The 19240-nt window shown below is 44.0% G+C and overlaps 2 protein-coding genes across 3 annotated transcripts; both read right to left on the bottom strand.

Annotated features, from left to right (window-relative positions):
* Positions 1-623: 623 nt before the first annotated feature.
* bsdc1 (BSD domain containing 1) lies at positions 624-5787 on the bottom strand. Of its 2 annotated transcripts, XM_058386247.1 has the most exons (11): positions 5699-5787; positions 4993-5050; positions 4686-4802; positions 4444-4611; positions 4091-4145; positions 3796-3911; positions 3578-3646; positions 2828-2912; positions 2348-2743; positions 2137-2240; positions 624-1462 (listed from the first exon to the last, which is right to left on the bottom strand). In XM_058386247.1, exons 1-11 carry the CDS (start codon positions 5707-5709, stop codon positions 1430-1432), a joined length of 1212 nt encoding a protein of 403 aa, XP_058242230.1. In that variant the 5' UTR covers positions 5710-5787; the 3' UTR covers positions 624-1429. The 2 variants fall into 2 exon arrangements, with proteins under 2 accessions (XP_058242230.1, XP_058242229.1); XM_058386246.1 differs by lacking the exon at positions 5699-5787 and having other exon boundaries at positions 4993-5664.
* A 5342-nt stretch (positions 5788-11129) lies between these two features.
* olig4 (oligodendrocyte transcription factor 4) lies at positions 11130-12113 on the bottom strand. Its single transcript, XM_058386715.1, has one exon. The coding sequence runs from the start codon at positions 11854-11856 to the stop codon at positions 11131-11133; it is 726 nt and encodes a 241-aa protein (XP_058242698.1). The 5' UTR covers positions 11857-12113; the 3' UTR covers position 11130.
* Between the last annotated feature and the right edge of the window lie 7127 nt (positions 12114-19240).

Genomic DNA, 19240 nt, shown 5'->3' with positions numbered 1-19240 from the left:
TCAATCCACGCCGCCCCTGCAGTAATGCGGTCTATGTACCGGTCTGTTGAGGTGATGAAGGAGCTGAGCCTAAAGGTGAAGCTCTCGATTTACCAGTCAATCTACGTTCCTACTGTCACCTAAGGTCACGAGCTTGGGTCATGACCGAAAGGACGAGATCCTGGATACAAGCTGGCGAAATGAGTTTCCTCCGTAGAGTGGCAGGGCGCTCCCTTAGAGATAGGGTAAGGAGATCTGTCGCCCGGGAGGAGCTCGGAGTAGAGCCGCTGCTTCTCCACATCGAAAGGGGCCAGTTGAGGTGGTCCGGGCATCTGTTTCAGATGCCTCCTAGAAGTCTCCCTAGGGAGGTATTCCGGGCATGCCCCACCGAGAAGAGACACTGGGGAAGACCCAGGACACGCTGGAGGGACAATGTCTCTCGGCCGACCTGGGAACGCCTCGGAATCCCCCCCTGAAGAGCTGGAGGAAGAGTCTAGGGAGAGGGAAGTCTGGGCATCCCTGCTTGGACTGCTGCCCCCGCGACCCGGCTATGGATAAGCGGAAGACAATGGATGGATGGATGGATGGATGGATGGAATGATTTAGTTCCTTTAACACACACACACAATAAATCCACAGACAACTTTTCATCTGTTTGTCTTTAGTCAAATATGAACAGTTTCAACATTGTGACGAATGACAGATACCCCCCCCACATTCCACACAACACTGAACAGAGTCACGTAGCGTATCGAATTCGTGAAACCAAAGTGCAACAGTCGTCTAGAAGAAAAAAAAGGAGAAAGGTAGAACATACTTTATGCTAATTCATATCACTTGCATAAGATTAGAGAAGTTAGTACTTCGTAGACAAAGAGGAAAGAAGAAAAAAAGACAAGATGACAACATACTGAAGAAAGAAACACAGAAACGGAAAAAGTACATAAATTACACGTCAGGATTCGATTCTAATCCTATAAACAGAACGAGTAGCGTGGTCAAGAGTACAGCTACTGACTGGACAAAGCCCCGGAAGCTGATATATACATATATATCAGTGTTTTCCCGCTTTTATCGGAAAAACAGAACGAATGACATACTGTAAGCTCAGGTGTCATCATCCATACCATCGACATCAATACCTCAATCTCTGGGATGATTTTTTATTTTTTTAGACACGTGTTCACGTTTTAAACCTGGACGTGTCGCTATCACTTCTGCTCTAAAGCCAATTCTTCCCCTGAAAAAAAACAAATCAAAAACAAAAAACAGCGGCTTGTTGGAAGGTGAATGAATTCAGCTCTGAAGTGAAGCCTCTGAAGCGAGGCCAGCGTCTTGCTCCCATTGGCTGAATGCGAACGTGTGGGTGTGGACTTCGAGACGTTTAAATCGCAGGGGATTGTTTGGGAAAAACGGTGAAGTTCTCACATCGGTGTCAGTCTCCGGCTCTTCAGTCCCAGTTCTCCCAGTCCTCGTCATCAAACTGGGACAGAAAAGAAATATACATGTGTGTGTATGTATGTATGTATGTATGTATGTATATATATATATATATATATATACACACACACATATATATATATATATATGTGTGTGTGTGTGTATATATATGTGTATGTATGTATGTATGTATGTATATACATATATATATATATATATATATATATATATATATATATATATATATATATATATATATATATATATATACACACACATACATATACACACACACACACATATATATATATATAAAAAACACATATATACACACACACACATACAGCAGGTTGTGATTTAAGATGTAGCAGAACATGATGTAGCGGGTTGTGATGTAAGAGGCAGAGCATGATGTAGCAGGTTGTGATTTAAGATGTAGCAGAACATGATGTAGCGGGTTGTGATCTAAGAGGCAGAGCATGATGTAGCGGGTTGTGATGTAAGAGGCAGAGCATGATGTAGCGGATTGTGATGTAAGAGGCAGAGCATGATGTAGCAGGTTGTGATGTAAGAGGCAGAGCATGATGTAGCGGGTTGTGATGTAAGAGGCAGAGCATGATGTAGCGGGTTGTGATGTAAGAGGCAGAGCATGATGTAGCGGGTTGTGATGTAAGAGGCGGAGCATGATGTAGCGGGTTGTGATGTAAGAGGCGGTACCTCTGCAGTGGCATCAGCTTTAGCCAAAGCTATCTGAACCTCTTCCTCGGTCATATCCAGGTCAAAGTCTTTCTCCCAGTCCTCACTCACGTCAGTACTGGAACCTGCCATAAAACATCCACAGAACAACGTCAGACAAACGAAACCAGTTTTAAATCAGCATGCTCGGTACCCCGCCTGCTTCAGAAGTATTGGCACCCTCCGCTATCACCTTTCTTGCCGTTGGTGGATGGCGTGGACTTGCCGCTGTCAGAGTTGAGTTCAAACACTCGCAGGTCTTGCACTCCCTCCTCTTTCCTTGTTTCCTGATCCCTCGCTCCGTCCGTTCGAGTTCCCTCCTCCTTTCCTCCCTCCACCTTCGCTCCGGCTCCCTCTGCGCTCTTCTGCTTCTCGCCCTGGGCCGGTGCGTCTGGGCAGCTGACCGGAAGGTTCTCCAGCTGTGTCGGGAGACTCACGCTGTCGCTGCTGACCGACGGAGTGACGTCGGACGTGCCGTCGCCAAGGGAACGTGGCACCTCAGAGCAGGACGAGGAGCCGCCCGTCTCTGCTGCTACAGGGGGAGGAGCGAAGTCCAAACGAGACGGAGACGAGGCTCCAAGGAACTCATCTGGAAGAGAAAGGGAGAAGATCAGAACCAGGAAACTGACCTGTGATTAGAAACGCTGAGTATCTGAGAGAATAAACAACCAACCTTCCTCTTCCTCCTCCCACCCCAGACTCTCAGACTGAGCGGTTTCCTCTGCTCGCCGCTTCAGTGCCACTCTCCTGGCTTCCTCCTGTACACACACACAGTCTTAAAGTGGGACACAATGAGCTCCTTTATACACAGAGTAAAGTTCCATGAAACACATTAAACTTCTCTTCTGAAGCCATGAACTGGCCAGTCACAAAGCAGCTTTACAGAAAACCCCGGCGTTATTTCGCTAATAAAACGATCCAGAGGCTGCAGCAGTGACAGAAATCTCAGCCCAGAGTGTGAGATGAACACAGGGCAGTCTTTACAGGATCCGGTGATTATCATCCACTGAAATTTGTCCGTGTGGAACCATTAAGATCCGCCGGGGCATGAGGATGAAGATGAATCAGGCAGCTTGGAGACCTGGAGGTGGAGACGAGCCACAGCAGGAGGTGTGTGTGTCTGTGTGTGTGTGTGTGTGTGATGAGCTCAGGGCCGAGAATGTTCAAGGCCACGGCTTTATTTATCTCTAAACTGGGACAACTCTGCAGTTTGTACACACAACCAGTGCATTGTTCTTCCAGGGGGGCCATTACTTACACACACCATGAGCTCAAAAATACAGACACGGAAAAAAACAGCTTCACAAGATTTTCTGCATGCTAGTGTTGCGTGTTGCCTTTAAAATAAAGAAAATTTCTTAAAATTGATTTTATTTTTATTTTATTGCTCTGCGGATGTCATGGAGTCAGCGAGAGACCATACCTGATCCAACTGATATACTTTGTAAAAGTAGCGCTGCCAAAACTCTGAGTGAGCCACGGCCGCTGGAACCTACACACACACACACAGAAGAAGAATTCATTATAAACACATTTAAAGAAAGCTCCTGTTAAACTGCATGAATAAAACGTTATTCTGTCCTAAGGGACTGTTCCACTGTGGTGTGGAGGGGGAAGCGGGGAAGCGGGAGCAGGTCGTACCATTTTAGTGTAGAGGGCTCGAATAGACGGACTGTTCACCAGCAACTCAGAGATTTCAGCTTTCTTCTCCTCAAGGCTGAACGTGGAGAGCCAGGAGTCGAACTGCTCCAGCGGACCTGACGGAGAGAAAACACACACACACACACACCACAATAACACTGCTATGACTGTGGACGTGACTTCTCAGGAGATATTATCGTGCATTAGGGTTAATCTGAAAAGCTACTACATAAATCCAGGATAGCTGATGATGAGGATGATGATGAAGAAGAAGAAGGAAAGAAAGTAAGCGTACCGTCGGGTTCGTTGCAGTATGTAGCAGGGTCGGCTTGCAGAGTGTAGAGTCGAGCCTGACGAGAAAAAAACAACACGCAGGTCAACTCGCAGAAATCACCAGGCGCTCAATGCTGATTGGTTAATTTTTTTTTTTAAACTCCTTATATGGAGCTGAATGGGCGTGTCCCATGACCCAGTTAGACAGTAAATGGTGGAGTAGAGAGCACTTTACTGATCCCTGAGCGGAAACTTGGTGAATGACGGAATGTGCGGTGTTAGAGGGAGAGGAAAAGGGGGTTGTGTGTGTGTGTGTGTGTCAAAGGCCTTGTGTACAACAGACAAGACGTTGCGACCTGTCAGTTTCACACTGACCTTGGTGCTGTCGTACACCTCGGTGGTTCCGGCCGGCGTGGCCACCAGCGTGATTACATCACAGTCGATGGTTTTATCCGGCGGAGGAGCGAGCGTGTCTGTAATCACCCCCAGAATGTTAGAAAGGCTCTTCTTTACCTTCTCCGTGGTCTCGGAAGAACCTTCCACCTGCCAGAGAATGAGAACTGTAGCTAGATGCATATTTGCGTGTGTGTGTGTGAGAGAAAGAGAGGAAAGCTTACGGCCAGCTTGCTCTTGACGGCGTTGGCCGTGGCGACGATGGAGCAGGCAGTGTCATGCTGCACCACTGTGGAGAACTCTGTCAAATCCCGTTTGATGAACTCGAGCGCTTCGGATGACTGTAAAGCCGGAATTCAGAGAGGGTTGAATAAATTACGTGACAGTACAGAACTGGATCATGCACAAAACAACAACACAAAGGAAGGCGTTTCATTTTCCCGGTTGCTCTAAAAGCCATGACCGGGGCAGGATGTAGAACAGGATCTTAATTGCGTGTTAATTAGTGTGTAATTGCAGGTAGATACTCACTCTGTCTTTGATGGACTGGAAGCTCTGCTGCAACCAGCCTCCCCACCAGACTCCTTCCCTGAGACCGTCACACATACCGAGATTCATCAATGCATCAAGATCACACTTTTGTTTTAAAAAACAGGTAGAAAGCAGAACCGAACACTGCCTGATCTATAAGCCGAGAAAGATCTAGAAAAGGCTTTGCAGCTGACGTAGACAACAGGCTAGCTTAGCTTTCGAGCTGGATAACAGAAACAATTACAAATAAATAAACAAAGAGCATGTTCTGAGTTTTTATTTCGGAGTAAAAACCCAAAACAACACAGATTTAAGAACTGATTCGCTAATTCACTCAACACTGCCGTCTAACCACAGCCGCGACCGTCGCTTTTATTGACTAGCCCGGTTCTGTCCCAAATAGCGCTCACTTTACTATGTAGCGCACTACAAATCACATTCAAGCCAACAGGTCGAGGGCACCTACACAGGGAGTGACGACCACATTTGAGACACATCCCTACGCCAGCGAAGCTCGCGGCACTATTTTTGTAAACAAACCCACATATCCAGCCCGCTATGGCGTCGCTGCTATTCGCGAATCTCGCCAATTGGTCCAGTCTAGCGCTGCCACGCAATGTACTTCTTTATAAAGTGTTAATCAGCTGCATCAACAACTAATTTAAAACAGCTCGCAACGATTATTTAGAGCGACTTAACAACTCACCCTTCCGCCATCTTCAACGCATGACGTCATCTGAACTCCTTCAACCCGGAACCCGGAAGCGGATCTTAATTACGCTAGAAAATAAAGTTGAAGTAAAGAAAATAAACGCTTTAGCGATTCTCATCGGGTGTCTTATTGTGCAATTAGAAACATTAACGAAGTGTGTAGTAACAGCTATAATACACGGTGTATGACGACGGTCGAATTTTGAACGAAAATGAACGCGACGTACAAGCAGCCATTTTTAAAAGGAAGACGCGCAATTGATCTTACTCAGACACGTCAACCCCGGCGCCATGTTTGAGAGGGCAAATGCCTCACCAGCGCGTTGACTTTAGTTGGAGTGTCTGCTAAGATATCTTTCTCCTTTGCGCACTCACTGGATATAATGTTGCTTATATTCTCTTTAACTAGCTCAAAACTTTATCTCAAGAGTATTTTTGAAGTTTAAATTAGATCATTTGGAATGTTTAGCATGACGATGATGATCATGATCATGATGCTTAGCCTGTATACCACTCCATTACTGGGAATTTCTAAGAAAATATTTTACAGTCAAGTAGTTTTACATTTGCATCACCAGTAATATCCAACTGTTAAATTTAATCCTTTTAACGACTGAAATTGGATTTCGATTAAATGCATCCGCTTCCTGTAGACATCGACACGGTTGCTAGCAGCTAAGACATGCAGCACGCTTTGTTTCTTAAATTTGTGTATGGATGTCAAACACAGCTCTTTATACTCGATTTATAAGTTAAAGTTATAAAGAATTTGCTCAGGAAACCGGATTTGTTGAAATTGTGTTGTATGATTCATGCAAATAAAAAAAAAGAAAAAAAAACGTGAGAAAATGTGTGAAAATAAACGCGTGATTATTCATACATGAGGTTTGTGTGGTTTTTCGGGCAGAAGTTAAAGCAGTTAAACTAAACAGAGAAGCGGAAAACGTGCTCTTTAGTGCAGGAGAGTACTCTTTATTAACGCCAGAGCACAAAACATTCAGTGGGTCGAGATAGAAGAAAAACAGACGTGTGTTTTTGCTGCATTTCATACACGTGACGTAGCGAGCACTAAATGCGCTCGCAAGCTGTGGCGTGTCTCCGGGGAGAAGCTCAGCCCCGTCACCCTGTTACACACAATCAGCTAATGAAATTGCCCATAATGGAAGTGACAAGAGGAGTTTATCACGTCATTAGAATTCAGCCCGCTCCATATGGAGGAAGGCGTGGTGGGTGTGTGTTAACACCCACCTGAGCCCCCTGCCCTCTCAGGCCCTCGAGGGTGTGTGTGTGTCATATGTGTGCAGTGGACACGTATGCTATGTGTCTCATCCCAGCTGTGTTGTGCTCATTAGTATGCATCATGTGTGTGTGTGTGTGTGTGTGAGGAAGCACGGTTAAAGGGGTCACCACTCCTCCCTCTTTTAATTGAAGCCACTCTGCATCCAGAAGCTGCGCAATATGTGCATTTGTTACACAATATGTCCGTCCCCCGCCCCTCAATTCCACTAATTGGGTCCTTCAGTTCCCTAATTAACTCGGTTAGAGCGGCCCCGGGGCCACAGCAGGCTGCGCCGCTTTTCCTCATCGATCACAGTCCTTTAGCTTCACTCGCTCACTCATGTGGCACAGAGGTCAGGAGGAAATGGTCTCGGATCTGAAAATAACGCGCCGAGACGTTTCATCGTAATCAATGCAAATAATAAAAAAATAAAAAAATAAGGTAGCACATAAACATCACATTAACACACTCAAGAGCTTCATTACACTCACACCTTACAGCCACCTGACCTTTTTTTTTTGTAATTTGATATCATTGAACTTCCTGTTTCAGGCTTCCTGTTCTCAGTCACAGAGAATCCAGGAAACATAAACATCTTCACTTCTCCTCCTGAGATGGGAAAATGAAAGCGTGATGTCTGAGGTGTTGGAGATATCAAGACTCCTGGAGAAATATGAAACAAACACGTGATTTTTAACACGCTGTATGTTACAGGTCCCTGAGTACGCCGTTACCATAGAAACGTTGACATGTTAGAATGAGGGTGTTATTGGAAACATGTGATTTGCCCTGACTGGCAGAGCAGCTGCTATAGAAAACTAATCAGTAAGATTAAGGATGAAGTGTAAAGGGTGTTGAAAACTTTGTCGCTGCCTCACGGCTCCAGGGTCCCGGGTTCGAGCCTTCAGAACCGCGTGTGTGTGTGGAGATTCTTATATGCTCTGTGGGTTTCTTCTGGGCTCTCCAGTTTCCTCCAGGATGCCCTGTGCTCCCCGGATAATCTTTGGATCCACCCTGACCCCAACCCTGACCTCGACCCCGACCTCAATCCCGACCCGGTAAGCGTCGGTGGGTTGTGAGTTCAAAGCCCAGACATTAAGCTCTGAAGGAAAAGTGCTCAGGTTTATCCCTAGACTGGATCAGGATTAAAACCCGAAGCCAAATGAATAAATTTAAAGGCAGACCTTTAACAACACAAACCTCAGAAACCCCTCATCTCTCTCTCTCTCTCTGTGGACCCGCTCCATCTGCCCGTGATCAGGAAACACCAGCTTTGCACGAGTCAATGTGTCTAATTATCCCTCCGCAGCGGGCCGGCTAATCCCCCACAATGTGTTTGGCTTCCCATTCCCACCTGTGCTCCGGACCGAGGGCGAGGGGGAAACCCGCCGGCTCCCAGTATCCCACAATCCCCTTCTCCGGTCCAGGCTGGCAGCTGCCTCCCCCCGCTGGGACGTCCTCCAGCTGACGGAGCCTCTTAGCCGTGTCAATGGGCCCATAAATAAAGGAGCTAACCGCTTTTGTGAGTCCGTGAGTGTCAGATCCCTGTGCGGCCTGACGGCGCTTGTTACCGTGATGAAATGCAGAGCGAAAGAGAGGAAGAGAAAAGAAGGAAGGAGTGTGAGGAGGAGGAGGGAGGGGGGGGTCTGTGTTTCAGGCGACCCCCTGCCCTGGCTTTTTGTCCCACGAGCGAGTTGTCATTGTCCCGACTCTTTGAAAGCTGAGGGCTGAAGGAGGAGGAGAGAAGAACCATCTCTTCATCTCTCCTCTGATCTTGCCTTCATCGGGACATGCAGGAGTCCTGCTACGACGAGCGTGTATTCTTCACGGACGATTTGGCTCCTGAGAAATGCTGTGTGTGTGTGTGTGTGTGTTTGTGGGAGAGAGTAAATGAAGATCTCCAGGATCTAATATTTTCATTGGACTGCTTAAGTACTGGCCAAAGTTCCCCAAGGAACACTCAGTTTCCATGAGTATGCATTAAATATTTCCAATAATGGTATTTTATAAATACTACTACTAATACTACTACTACTACTACTACTAATAATAATAATGCATATGTGATACATGTTATAAACTTTCATGTTACAGATAACATTATGCATTAAATGAAACACAATGAGGAATAAATAAAAAAAATGTAGACATACGAATGGCATATATATTTTCTTTATTCGATTAATAACATTATTTATTTATTAATTTTATTCTGTTTTATTTTATTTTATTTTGTGAATTTTTCAAGGGACTTCTAGATGCCGTTCAGTCTCATCTCTGAAAAAATAAAATTAAATAAAAAAAATTAAAACCATAATTAATTTCAAGTCATTATTCATATTTTAATCTCTATAAGTAATTATTAATTATTATTATTATTTTTATTTTATATTTTAAAATTTAGTAACCAAAAAAAAGCATTTTATAATGAATGCAAATTTATAATTTCATAAACTAATAACACTACACTAAATTCCGTATTTTTATTATATCTTTATTATTATTATTATTATTATTATTATTATTATTATTATTATTATTATTATTATTATTATTATTATAAAATCCTAAAATAAATGTTATTAAAAATGCAATATTTTAGTGAATTATGATCTCGCACACACACACACACACACACACCATTAGCATGACTGCCTGAAGCTCATTTCATTAGCGATTCATATAATCATCACACACCTTCATCTCCATCATCATAACCAGCAGCTTTCTGCCTCGTGACATCATCAGCGTTATATTTCCTAGTAAATTTATGATACAGCTGTTATATTTTTACCCTCGGAATGCACCAGACGTGATTAGCAGCTAGATAAAACTGACTCATTGCTAGTTCACGGCAAATCATTTGTGGACTTCGGGAACCAATTCGGAATCTAAATACGGAAAGTTGTCTGTATTCCGTGATCCACTTCTAACATGCGCGCTGTTACTCTGCGCGTCTCACAGAAAACAGAAACTAGTTGAATCCTCACGCCACTCGCTCTCCGTCTAACAAATGTCCGCGTGCAGATGCCAGGCCGCCGGGTAATTAATGACAGCGGCTGAGGGATGAATATGGCCGCAGCTTTGTTGGACATTGACAAATCTTCCCGCGCTCACATGAAAAGAAACGGTCCCTGTCCCCTGTGTGAGGGACACAATAGAGACGCGCCAACCTGGCGACAGCCTCCTCCTTTCTTCCCTGGCGCTGCCCGCTGGGCGTTCCACGACTGATGGGCTCCTCTGACTCTCTGGGTTGCGTTAACTAGCCTTTGTGTTTAAAAACAAAACAAAACAAAAAAAAAACAAGCTTGACTAGCGGCACATAGCACATGCTAGCTAGCATAAGGGAGCGCCGATGCATATGTTCAGTATGTCAATTTATCCGGGGCCAAGGTTTTGCAAAGGTGTGATGCATATGGTGTCCGAATTTAGACCAACACACACACACACACACACACACACACACACACGAGCGTATAGCTAGCAGCTGCCGCCCCTGACAGCTCTTTAGCACATCACATTTCCAAGCCTTTGTATTTCCACTCGTGTTAACACTTCAATCTTAATGTATAACTTTACAGTTTGGCACTTCCCATTTGCTCATGATATGATTTTAGCATGAAATTCACACACACACACACACACTTGAAAATGTGGCTGCATTGCTAATATTATTATTAAACTCGTTAACCTTCATCAGTACAGCGTCCTTCCTCATTTTATTTACAACAAGTAATGCTATTTATATAGAGACTTTTTAACTCTTGAGCTTGCGAGATGAACGTAGCAACAAATGCTAAAAGTAGGAAGAGGGAAAGGAAGTGTTGAGAGAAGGAGGTGCAAGCAGAAAGAGTCTGAGCCTCAGATGTTGCGGGTTCGAGTGGAGATACCGTACTCAGCTATGCGGGATGGTGACGGAGGTGAAAAAAAATAAGAGGAAATGGCGTTTTTAATAAGAATAAAGTTTTAATTTAGGAAACCATGTGCAAAACTGTACAAAACTTCACATACTATATTCACATTTGGGTTTTTTTCCTGCTTCAGATACAGATCCTGGAACAATGCAAAAAAACAGTTTATACTTTATATACATTATAAACATTCAAAAGCTTGAAAAGCGAGTCCATGTTTCGATTAGTTCTGGACGTTCACTTGCTCATGGAAAGGCCGTGCAGGCTGGCGGTGGATGCCGGTAAAGGTTGGCACAAGGAGCACGGACACGGCATGCCGGGGAAGTGGCGGTACGAGCTGGCCAAATGCAGTGGGTCCTTCAGTAAGCTCGGGATTGGTGGCGCGTGGAAGCCCAGATATCCCGCTGATGGAGGAGAATGGGGAGTTTGAGCTGTAGCCGCGTGTGTGCTGGTGTGCTGAAGGGGGGTGGAGCTCACGGCAGCGGCTCCACCTGCCAAAGAGTGCAAGGACTGGGCCAGAGGGTGCAGGGACGGAGCTAAGACGGGCCTCGGGGCATGGTTTTGAGCCACGCTGGAGCCATACACCTCACCCACTAGCTTCTTCATCTCCTCCAAGGAACTGGAGAGCATGAGGATGTAGTTGCGTGCCAGCAGGAGGGTGGAGATCTTGGACAGCTTGCGCACCGAGGGGCCTTGAGCGTACGGCATGACTTCGCGGAGGCCGTCCATGGCTTGGTTGAGGTCGTGCATGCGTTTCCGCTCGCGGCTGTTCACCTTCAGGCGCAATTCTTGCAGGTCTGATTTGGACAGCTCCGGGCGGTTCCGGATTTTCCCCACGGATGACGGGGAGCCGTCTGAGGCTTTCTCGGCTTGCTGGAACATCTTGCTGGAGAAGAAGCTGGAGTCGACGGCGAGGTCTGGGGATGAGGAGCGACTGCAGGTGGAACCGGTGTCGGAATCCATCTCGGCAGATCAAAACAAATTAACAAGACGCTTGACAGAAAAGTTTAGAGGGATTTCCCGCCACTCAGAAGACGTCCTTCACAGCTGATCAAACCTCTCTGTGCTGAATACTAGCCAGACTGGAAGTCCCACACACACACACTCACACACACACCGTCCTCTCGTCTGTCTGTGTCAGTGTGTCTCAGTGGAGGCTCTCTGGTTTGACCGGCTCCTTCCAGCCCGGCTTTTTATAGGCCTCTCACCCACAAAGACACAATGAGACGCATAATGTGACTGGAGACCTGGAGCCAATAACAGAGGGGACACACTTTCACCCACACCCCCACACACACCCCCTCTTCAGCAAATACACCCCCCAAACACACACACATACACACACATTAACTACAGCCGATGATATTCGCACATTAGTCGAAAGTCCTTCTGAGCACATGCTCACACGCTGTAATGACTTCACCGAAGGCTTTAAGGACCTCATGCCATGATGCTAAACTGCTGAACAACACAAACAACCAGAATATCACAGCAATAAAAAATTCATTTGCATCTTTTTTTTTTCTGTTTAGATTTTTTTTTTTGACATGTTACTCGACATTTGACTCGCTGAAAAGCTTTCTATTTTTACTGAACACACCGTAATTCTTTTTTGGTATACACTCCGGTATTCAGTTGCACTTTATACATTTTATTACTTTTATACTAATTAACCAATGCGTAAACTTGTAAACTCTTTAACCTAAATCTATTTTGTCGTAAAGCAGCACACACACGCATCTCTTAACGAACATTTCCAATTTGAATCTGAATTTTGTTTGTATTGCTAGTATTTTTGTTGACGAGGCCGCAGTTCAGTAATAAGCAAGAGATAAGTGGAATCTACACAATCCCCAACCTGAAGCCTGAAACTGCACATTTACTATGCATTCCTTGCATAGTTTATTACACACTTATTACACATTATCCTAAAACTCTTTGGCGCCTTTGACGCCACATCTCTCTTTATGTCTCGTTTATGATCCGCTCGGCTCGGCTCTCTCTCTCTCGCTCCTAAAAGTCTCCAGGAATGAGTAGAAGAGTCAGCGTGAGCGTGTAAACGTCAACGGCGTCCGCATTAATGGTCAACTAGCCGCAATTCAGGGTTGAGCAAAGCCATTCGAGGGCGTCTCGAAGCGCGAAATCGTCCTGCCGAGAGTGGAAGAGGGAGGAGAGGGGAGGAGGTAGTTAAAGAGACACTAAAATGTGGCTCGTGCATTGTGTGTCCCTCTCTGGGTCATAAAAACTCCACAGCCAGCCAGAAGCCCGTGGGATGCTGCTATTACCCCCCTGCTATGTGCTTAAGCTTCTAGAGCGTTCATTAGCATCACTATCACACACTGCGTAACGCACTCCCACTCTCACACATCATGTGGAGGAGAAACTAGTCAGGCTGTAGGCTCACACACACACACACACACACACAGATGGCAATCATAAGTAAGCAGATGAGAAAAGATGAGAAAGAAAACAAAGTTGCAGCTCTTACGCAATTCTCTGATTCACTTAAAAGAATCGATTCTTTTTTCCACTGTTTAAGTGGTGAATCGAGTGAATCAAATGGCGCTGGTTTTGACTCGGTCAATTTGTCACGCAGAACAGCGTGTCGTTTTTTTTTTGTCCACCAAGCAAACCCCACAAGAATTAGAATCCCCACAAGATTCATTAAATCGAATCCTTTACTTCGTTAAAGATTTTTTATTTAATTGTGTAGGTGGAACTCTTACTCTGTGCTTACAAAGACTCAAAGGAGTCATTTGAGAAAAGCAAATCATATATACAAATTGATCCACATTGCTACTATTAGTTTTTTCTTTGTTTCATGCCAAAAAATGTATAGAAATGTCATTGAAGCTGACGACAAAATAATTCTTCACATTTTCAGGTAATCTAGTATGATTTTGTATGTTTTTTTTGTATGAGCTCCATGAATCAGCTCAGTGACTCTGAATTGATTCAAACAATTCACTTAAAGGATTCATACGTTGCAGCTTAAACACTGCTCTCCTGACAGAAAACTTCCCTCTTTAAGAAAAATCCAAGAGTCATTTGGGACTAAAAACAAGCTTTAGCAATGATAACTCACCTTAGTGATTCAATACTTTTATTGACTGTTCAGTGAATCATATGGTGCAAGATTTCACATAGGTTGATTTGTCACTCAGAGCAGCATGAAGAAACATGGGACAGGATGCAACTTCCACCAGCAGACCACTGAAGATGAGTGAAATGTTAGACAATGAACCATTCATATTACCTTTAGTTAAAGATCGGATGAGTCATTTTGGATTGCAAAGTGATTCACTTCAGTTCATTTAAAGGACCTGGTTGAATAAAACAAAACAAAACAAAAAACAAATTGTTTATGAACATATGAAGTATTTTATTTATTTATTTATTTTAAAAAAAAAGATTAGATGTAATCGAATCATAGTAAAGTATATGATTGCAAAATGAAAAATAAATTTTTTTTACATAATGAACCAAATTCTACTTGCAAAGTGATTCACCCAATTCAATTAAAGGAGTCATTTGAAAATGACTCGTTCACCAAGTGCTTTAGAGAACGTTGCATGAAAGACAGTTGCTTATTTAGGTTTTTTTTAGCTCTTTGTGTGCAGGACCATGCAGGATCACGCTCCGCAAATCGACTCAATGAGTCATGCAAAGCTTAAAGGATTCACTTACAGGATTCGTTTGAAAAACAGGGAATCATCAAGTTTGCAAATCAATACTGTATCTAAAGATTACAGAAAAGTTGTAGCAATGAGTGAATGAGTGGCTCAAAGCACAGAGGTGATAGATAGATAGATAGATAGATAGATAGATAGATAGATAGATAGATAGATAGATAGATAGATAGATAGATAGATGGATGGATGGATGGATAGATGAATGGATGGATAGATAGATAGATAGATAGATAGATAGATAGATAGATAGATAGATAGATAGATAGATAGATAGATAGATAGATGGATGGATGTATAGATAGATAGATAGATAGATAGATAGATAGATAGATAGATAGATAGATAGATAGATAGATAGATAGATAGATAGATAGAAGGACTTGTGGGAAAGACTGTTAGAGTGTTGGTGTTGTAGCACTTTCTCTTGAAGTGATAATGGTCTCCATGGCGTGTTTTATTATTATTGCCGGTGTTGCAGCATTACCTATTAACTCTGTAACTGTTTTGTTTTGTGAAAGAGAAAAGAGGAAGATCCACCTCGGGCCATTTTCTCTGCAGGTGTCCGAACCTCTCGGCACTCTCAGTGTGTTGCTGTGTGTGTTGTTGTCAGCACACATTGTATCGCTGAGCATTGTGTTCCTGTGTGTGTGAGTGTGTGTGTGTGTGTGTGTGTTGTGAGCATATGGATGTTCTCATGGTGCGGGCGCATAGCCAGCACACGAGCAGACCTCAGCCAGGCCCTAATTAAAGCCTGGCACAACACCGCGTGTTAGTTACGGCCGTCCGCTCGCCTAAATTACCCTCGCATCACACTCGCATTAACCCATGAACACAAAGAGGATGGTTCAGAGGTGTTTTGTGGTAGGGAGCGAAGGCGGCATTTTCAGTTCTTAGATTCATCCGTTTTGCGTAGCGGCCGAACCTCCAGGTGTTTAAGTGCGGTCTGGTTTCCATAGCACCGGCACAGAAACCGATATAGAAGAGGTGTGTACCTGCTGAAACTCCTCCCACTGAAGACACGAGTGTAATGAGGTTCTATGAGAGACGTGCTCATGTTTCACACACATGTGAGCGGAACAGGGTTTTGGCTGAATGCGTTTAACAATAATGTCACACGCCGAGTCTCGAACCCGAACCTGCAGAAAATCAGAGGAAATTCCTCAGAATATTGTCCGCGATTGCAAAATCACCAAATCCTGGACTGTCTGATTATAAACCACTGACCAATCAAAATGGAGATGATGTATTAGTCAGGCCGGTGTGTGTGTGTGTGTGTGTGTGTGTGTGTGAGTGATCTCCATGCACTCAATAAATGCATGAGGATGAGTGAAGAGTCTCATTCTTATTCATGTGTGTACTCTAGCTACAGGCCACACAGAGAGAGAGAGAGAGAGAGCGAAAAGAGAGAAAGAGAGAGAGAGAGAGAGTGAGAGAGAGAGGGAGAGAGAGAGCGAGTGAGAGGAGGATTAGACTCTCATGAATGCATGAAAGAGTATCAACTCCTCTATCCATGTCTAAGATAATCCCTCTGTCTTTAACCTGGTATTAAAGTGTTTGACTTTCCTCTCAGAGCATTGAGCATGTGTGTGTGTGTGTGTGTGTGTGTGTGTGTGTTCTCAAGGGGGTACGAGCAAGTCAAAAGGTTCAGGTGAGCAGAAAATCAGAGTCGTGTGTTTCCAGGATCAGAGGATCTCTCTCACACACACACACACACACACACACAGAGAGAGGCAGTTAAACACAATTATTTAAAAGGATCAGAGAGAGGATTCTCTATAATCCCTGTCGAGAACATGAACAAACAGAGCTTTTTCACACACAACCTCCTTCTGAGCGACGAAAGCTTTTTGGTAAAGACGTCTTTAATGAGATTTTATTCTTCGCTGGTGGAGACGTCCTCGCTGTCTTCCTTTACTGTGTCCATCAAAACCTGGACAACAGTAACGAGGAATTTTCAGACGATTAATTATCACTAAAATGAGCAGAATTACAATTTACGACCAGGCCTGAAGTTTTCAATTCTCTAAAACGTAAAAAAAAGTCTAATAAATCTAAACAAAATGGGGTGAAAAATAATGAATGAGTGAAAGTGCTATACATTACTGCTTCATAAATGTGTGTGTGTGTGTGTGTGTTGGATCTGTCACTGATTTGCAGCCGCCACATGATTCATCTTTGTGAGGCTCAGAAGTGTGAAAGTCTGCTTTACTGCATGAATGTGTGTGTGTGTGTGATTTATTAACCTAGCTAACCTAACGGCGGTATTTAAAGTACATCAGGACAAGCATTGCCTCGAGTGCTTTACAACCGTCACTAACGAGCCCCATCACTTTCCCTAACAGAGAGATGGGGGGACAGAGAGAGAGAGAGAGAGAGAGAGAAGGATGAGATGAAAAGTGTGCCAGCAGGCTGTCTGCTGTAAAAGCTTTATTCAAGTGTCTGTGTCGTTATAAATCACTGTACAACCAGACTAAAGAGAGAGAGAGAGAGAGAGAGGAAGAGAGAGGGAGACACAGAGAGAGACACAGAGAGGGAGGGAGGGGGCATTTACTTCATAGCACTTTAGCTATGTTTTTTTAATCATAATTTTCTTTCTTTCTTTCTTTCTTTCTTTCTTTCTTTCTTTCGAAGAGGTTTATTTCAGTTTATTTTTTAATCTCTACAGAATAACGAGCAAAAATTCACAATGACTGTCTCTCTGTCTCACCCTCTCTCTTACCCCTCTCACTCTATGTCTGTCTCTCTTTCTCTATCTTTCACTGTCTCACTCCCTGTCTCATTCTCTCTCTTCACCTTCTCTCTGTCTTTCTCTCTGTATGCCATGTTCTGTCTCAGTCAGTCACTTTCTCACTCTCTCTCTATGTCTATCTCTATCTCACTTTCCATGTCTCTCTCTGTCTCATTCTGTGTGTGTCTCTCACGCTATCTCACTCTTTCTCTATGTCTCTCTCTGTCTGTCTCACTCTCTCTCTCTCACTCCCTGTCTCATTCTCTCTCTCTATCTCTCCTTTCTGTCTCACTCACTGTCTATCTTTGCTCGGTATTACCCTCTGTCTTTCTCTCTGTATGGCACTTTCTGTCTCACTCATTTGCTTTCCCACTCTCACTATCTTGCTATGTCTCTCTCCATCTGTTTCACTCTCTCTCTCTCTCTCTCTCTCTCTCTCTCTCTGTCTCTCTCTCTCTCTCTCTCTCTCTCTCTCTCTCTTTTTGTAACTGTGACCATCTGTGTATTTGTAACGCTGCTGTCACTGTGTCATTACTCTCGCTCTGCAGTGTGTGTGTGTGTGTGTGTGTGTTGGGACACAATAGAAGTTGATCTCTTCATTAGAATTCAGCAGAGTTAAACGGATCCTCTTTAATTCTTCGGCTCATAGCGAGTCGCTCAATATCACTTAAACACGTCAACGATCTGGAAGTGGGCTAACAATCTGTCACACACACACACACACACACACACACTACAACCGTATTAGTTTCACTACAGCTTGTAATGCCTTGTTTATTACCACTTTGTCCAAAATTATATATCTAGATTTGATCTTTATTTAAATACAGAATTTGTATTTATTTGCATTTTATGTTTTATTCATTCATCTGCTGATGAATTCTCAGATCAGATGCTCAGAAGGAAGGCGTTGGTTTATTTTCTGTTTATTCGCCGCGGCTCTAAAACAGCTGTAACCTTCATCACGGCTTTGTCAAGGTTTTGTCGACGTTTCGCAAAAATCTGACTTTAAACCGTTTTAAAAATATTAATAATTTTACAAGGCAGCTGTGGAAGAAACTAAAAGCTCAGGACGTGCTTTGAGAAAACTTCTAGAAATTTCTTCTTCATCACACCATCTTATTGACGATGATGATGATGATGATGATGAAGTCAGCGTTATAAGACTTCCTGTTTTTCTCCTCAATGCAGCCTTTTTGGCGAGGTTGTATCTAACCCTGATCCTAGAGACTGGGATCGCAAACTTTCGAAAACTTCATCACGTTCTCATGGGTTTGACCCCGAGGTCCGACGCACTTAACTACTTATTTTCATTCATTTAACTCCATAAAGGCCCGCCTCGACCGGACCGGAGTTAACAGAATGTTAACTAGACTTAAAAAGCTGACATTCATCACACTCACCCGCCCTCGTGCACACTTCTCTCCGTCGTTAATCATTAGAAAACGAGACAGTGGTACAGTGGCCACCATGGCAGGCGGCTTTGTCCCCCGTGACCTCCGGGTCAACAAGAGGAGTGAGTGACACAGCGCTCCGGCTCCGTCCAAAATACAATAGAGGGGACGTAGGGTCGCTTTTGTCATCATTCCCAGCTTTATAACCCCATACACACTCCACACACACACACACACATGCACAGAATGGACACATGGCACAGAGCCAGTCACAGATGGGTCCCGGACTCTGTGTGCGTGTTGGTTGTCATGGCGAGGGAACACAAGCGGCGCTAAAGGGGCTGAGACAAAAGCCAAGGGACGGGACTCGTGTCTAAGAGATGGAGAGGGAGATTATTAGAGAAGTGAGGGGGCGAGAGACATCATCATATGAGAGAGAGAGAGAGAGAGAGAGAGAGAGGTGGCAGAAGTGTGTATGTCTACAACAATGGAGGCTTTTCACTAAGAAGCCAAATGTTTCAAAGTGTGACCGC

Source organism: Hemibagrus wyckioides, linkage group LG03 (genome assembly GCF_019097595.1).
Source record: "Hemibagrus wyckioides isolate EC202008001 linkage group LG03, SWU_Hwy_1.0, whole genome shotgun sequence".
Lineage (NCBI taxonomy): Eukaryota > Metazoa > Chordata > Actinopteri > Siluriformes > Bagridae > Hemibagrus > Hemibagrus wyckioides.
This window is presented reverse-complemented; position numbering and strand designations above follow the sequence as displayed.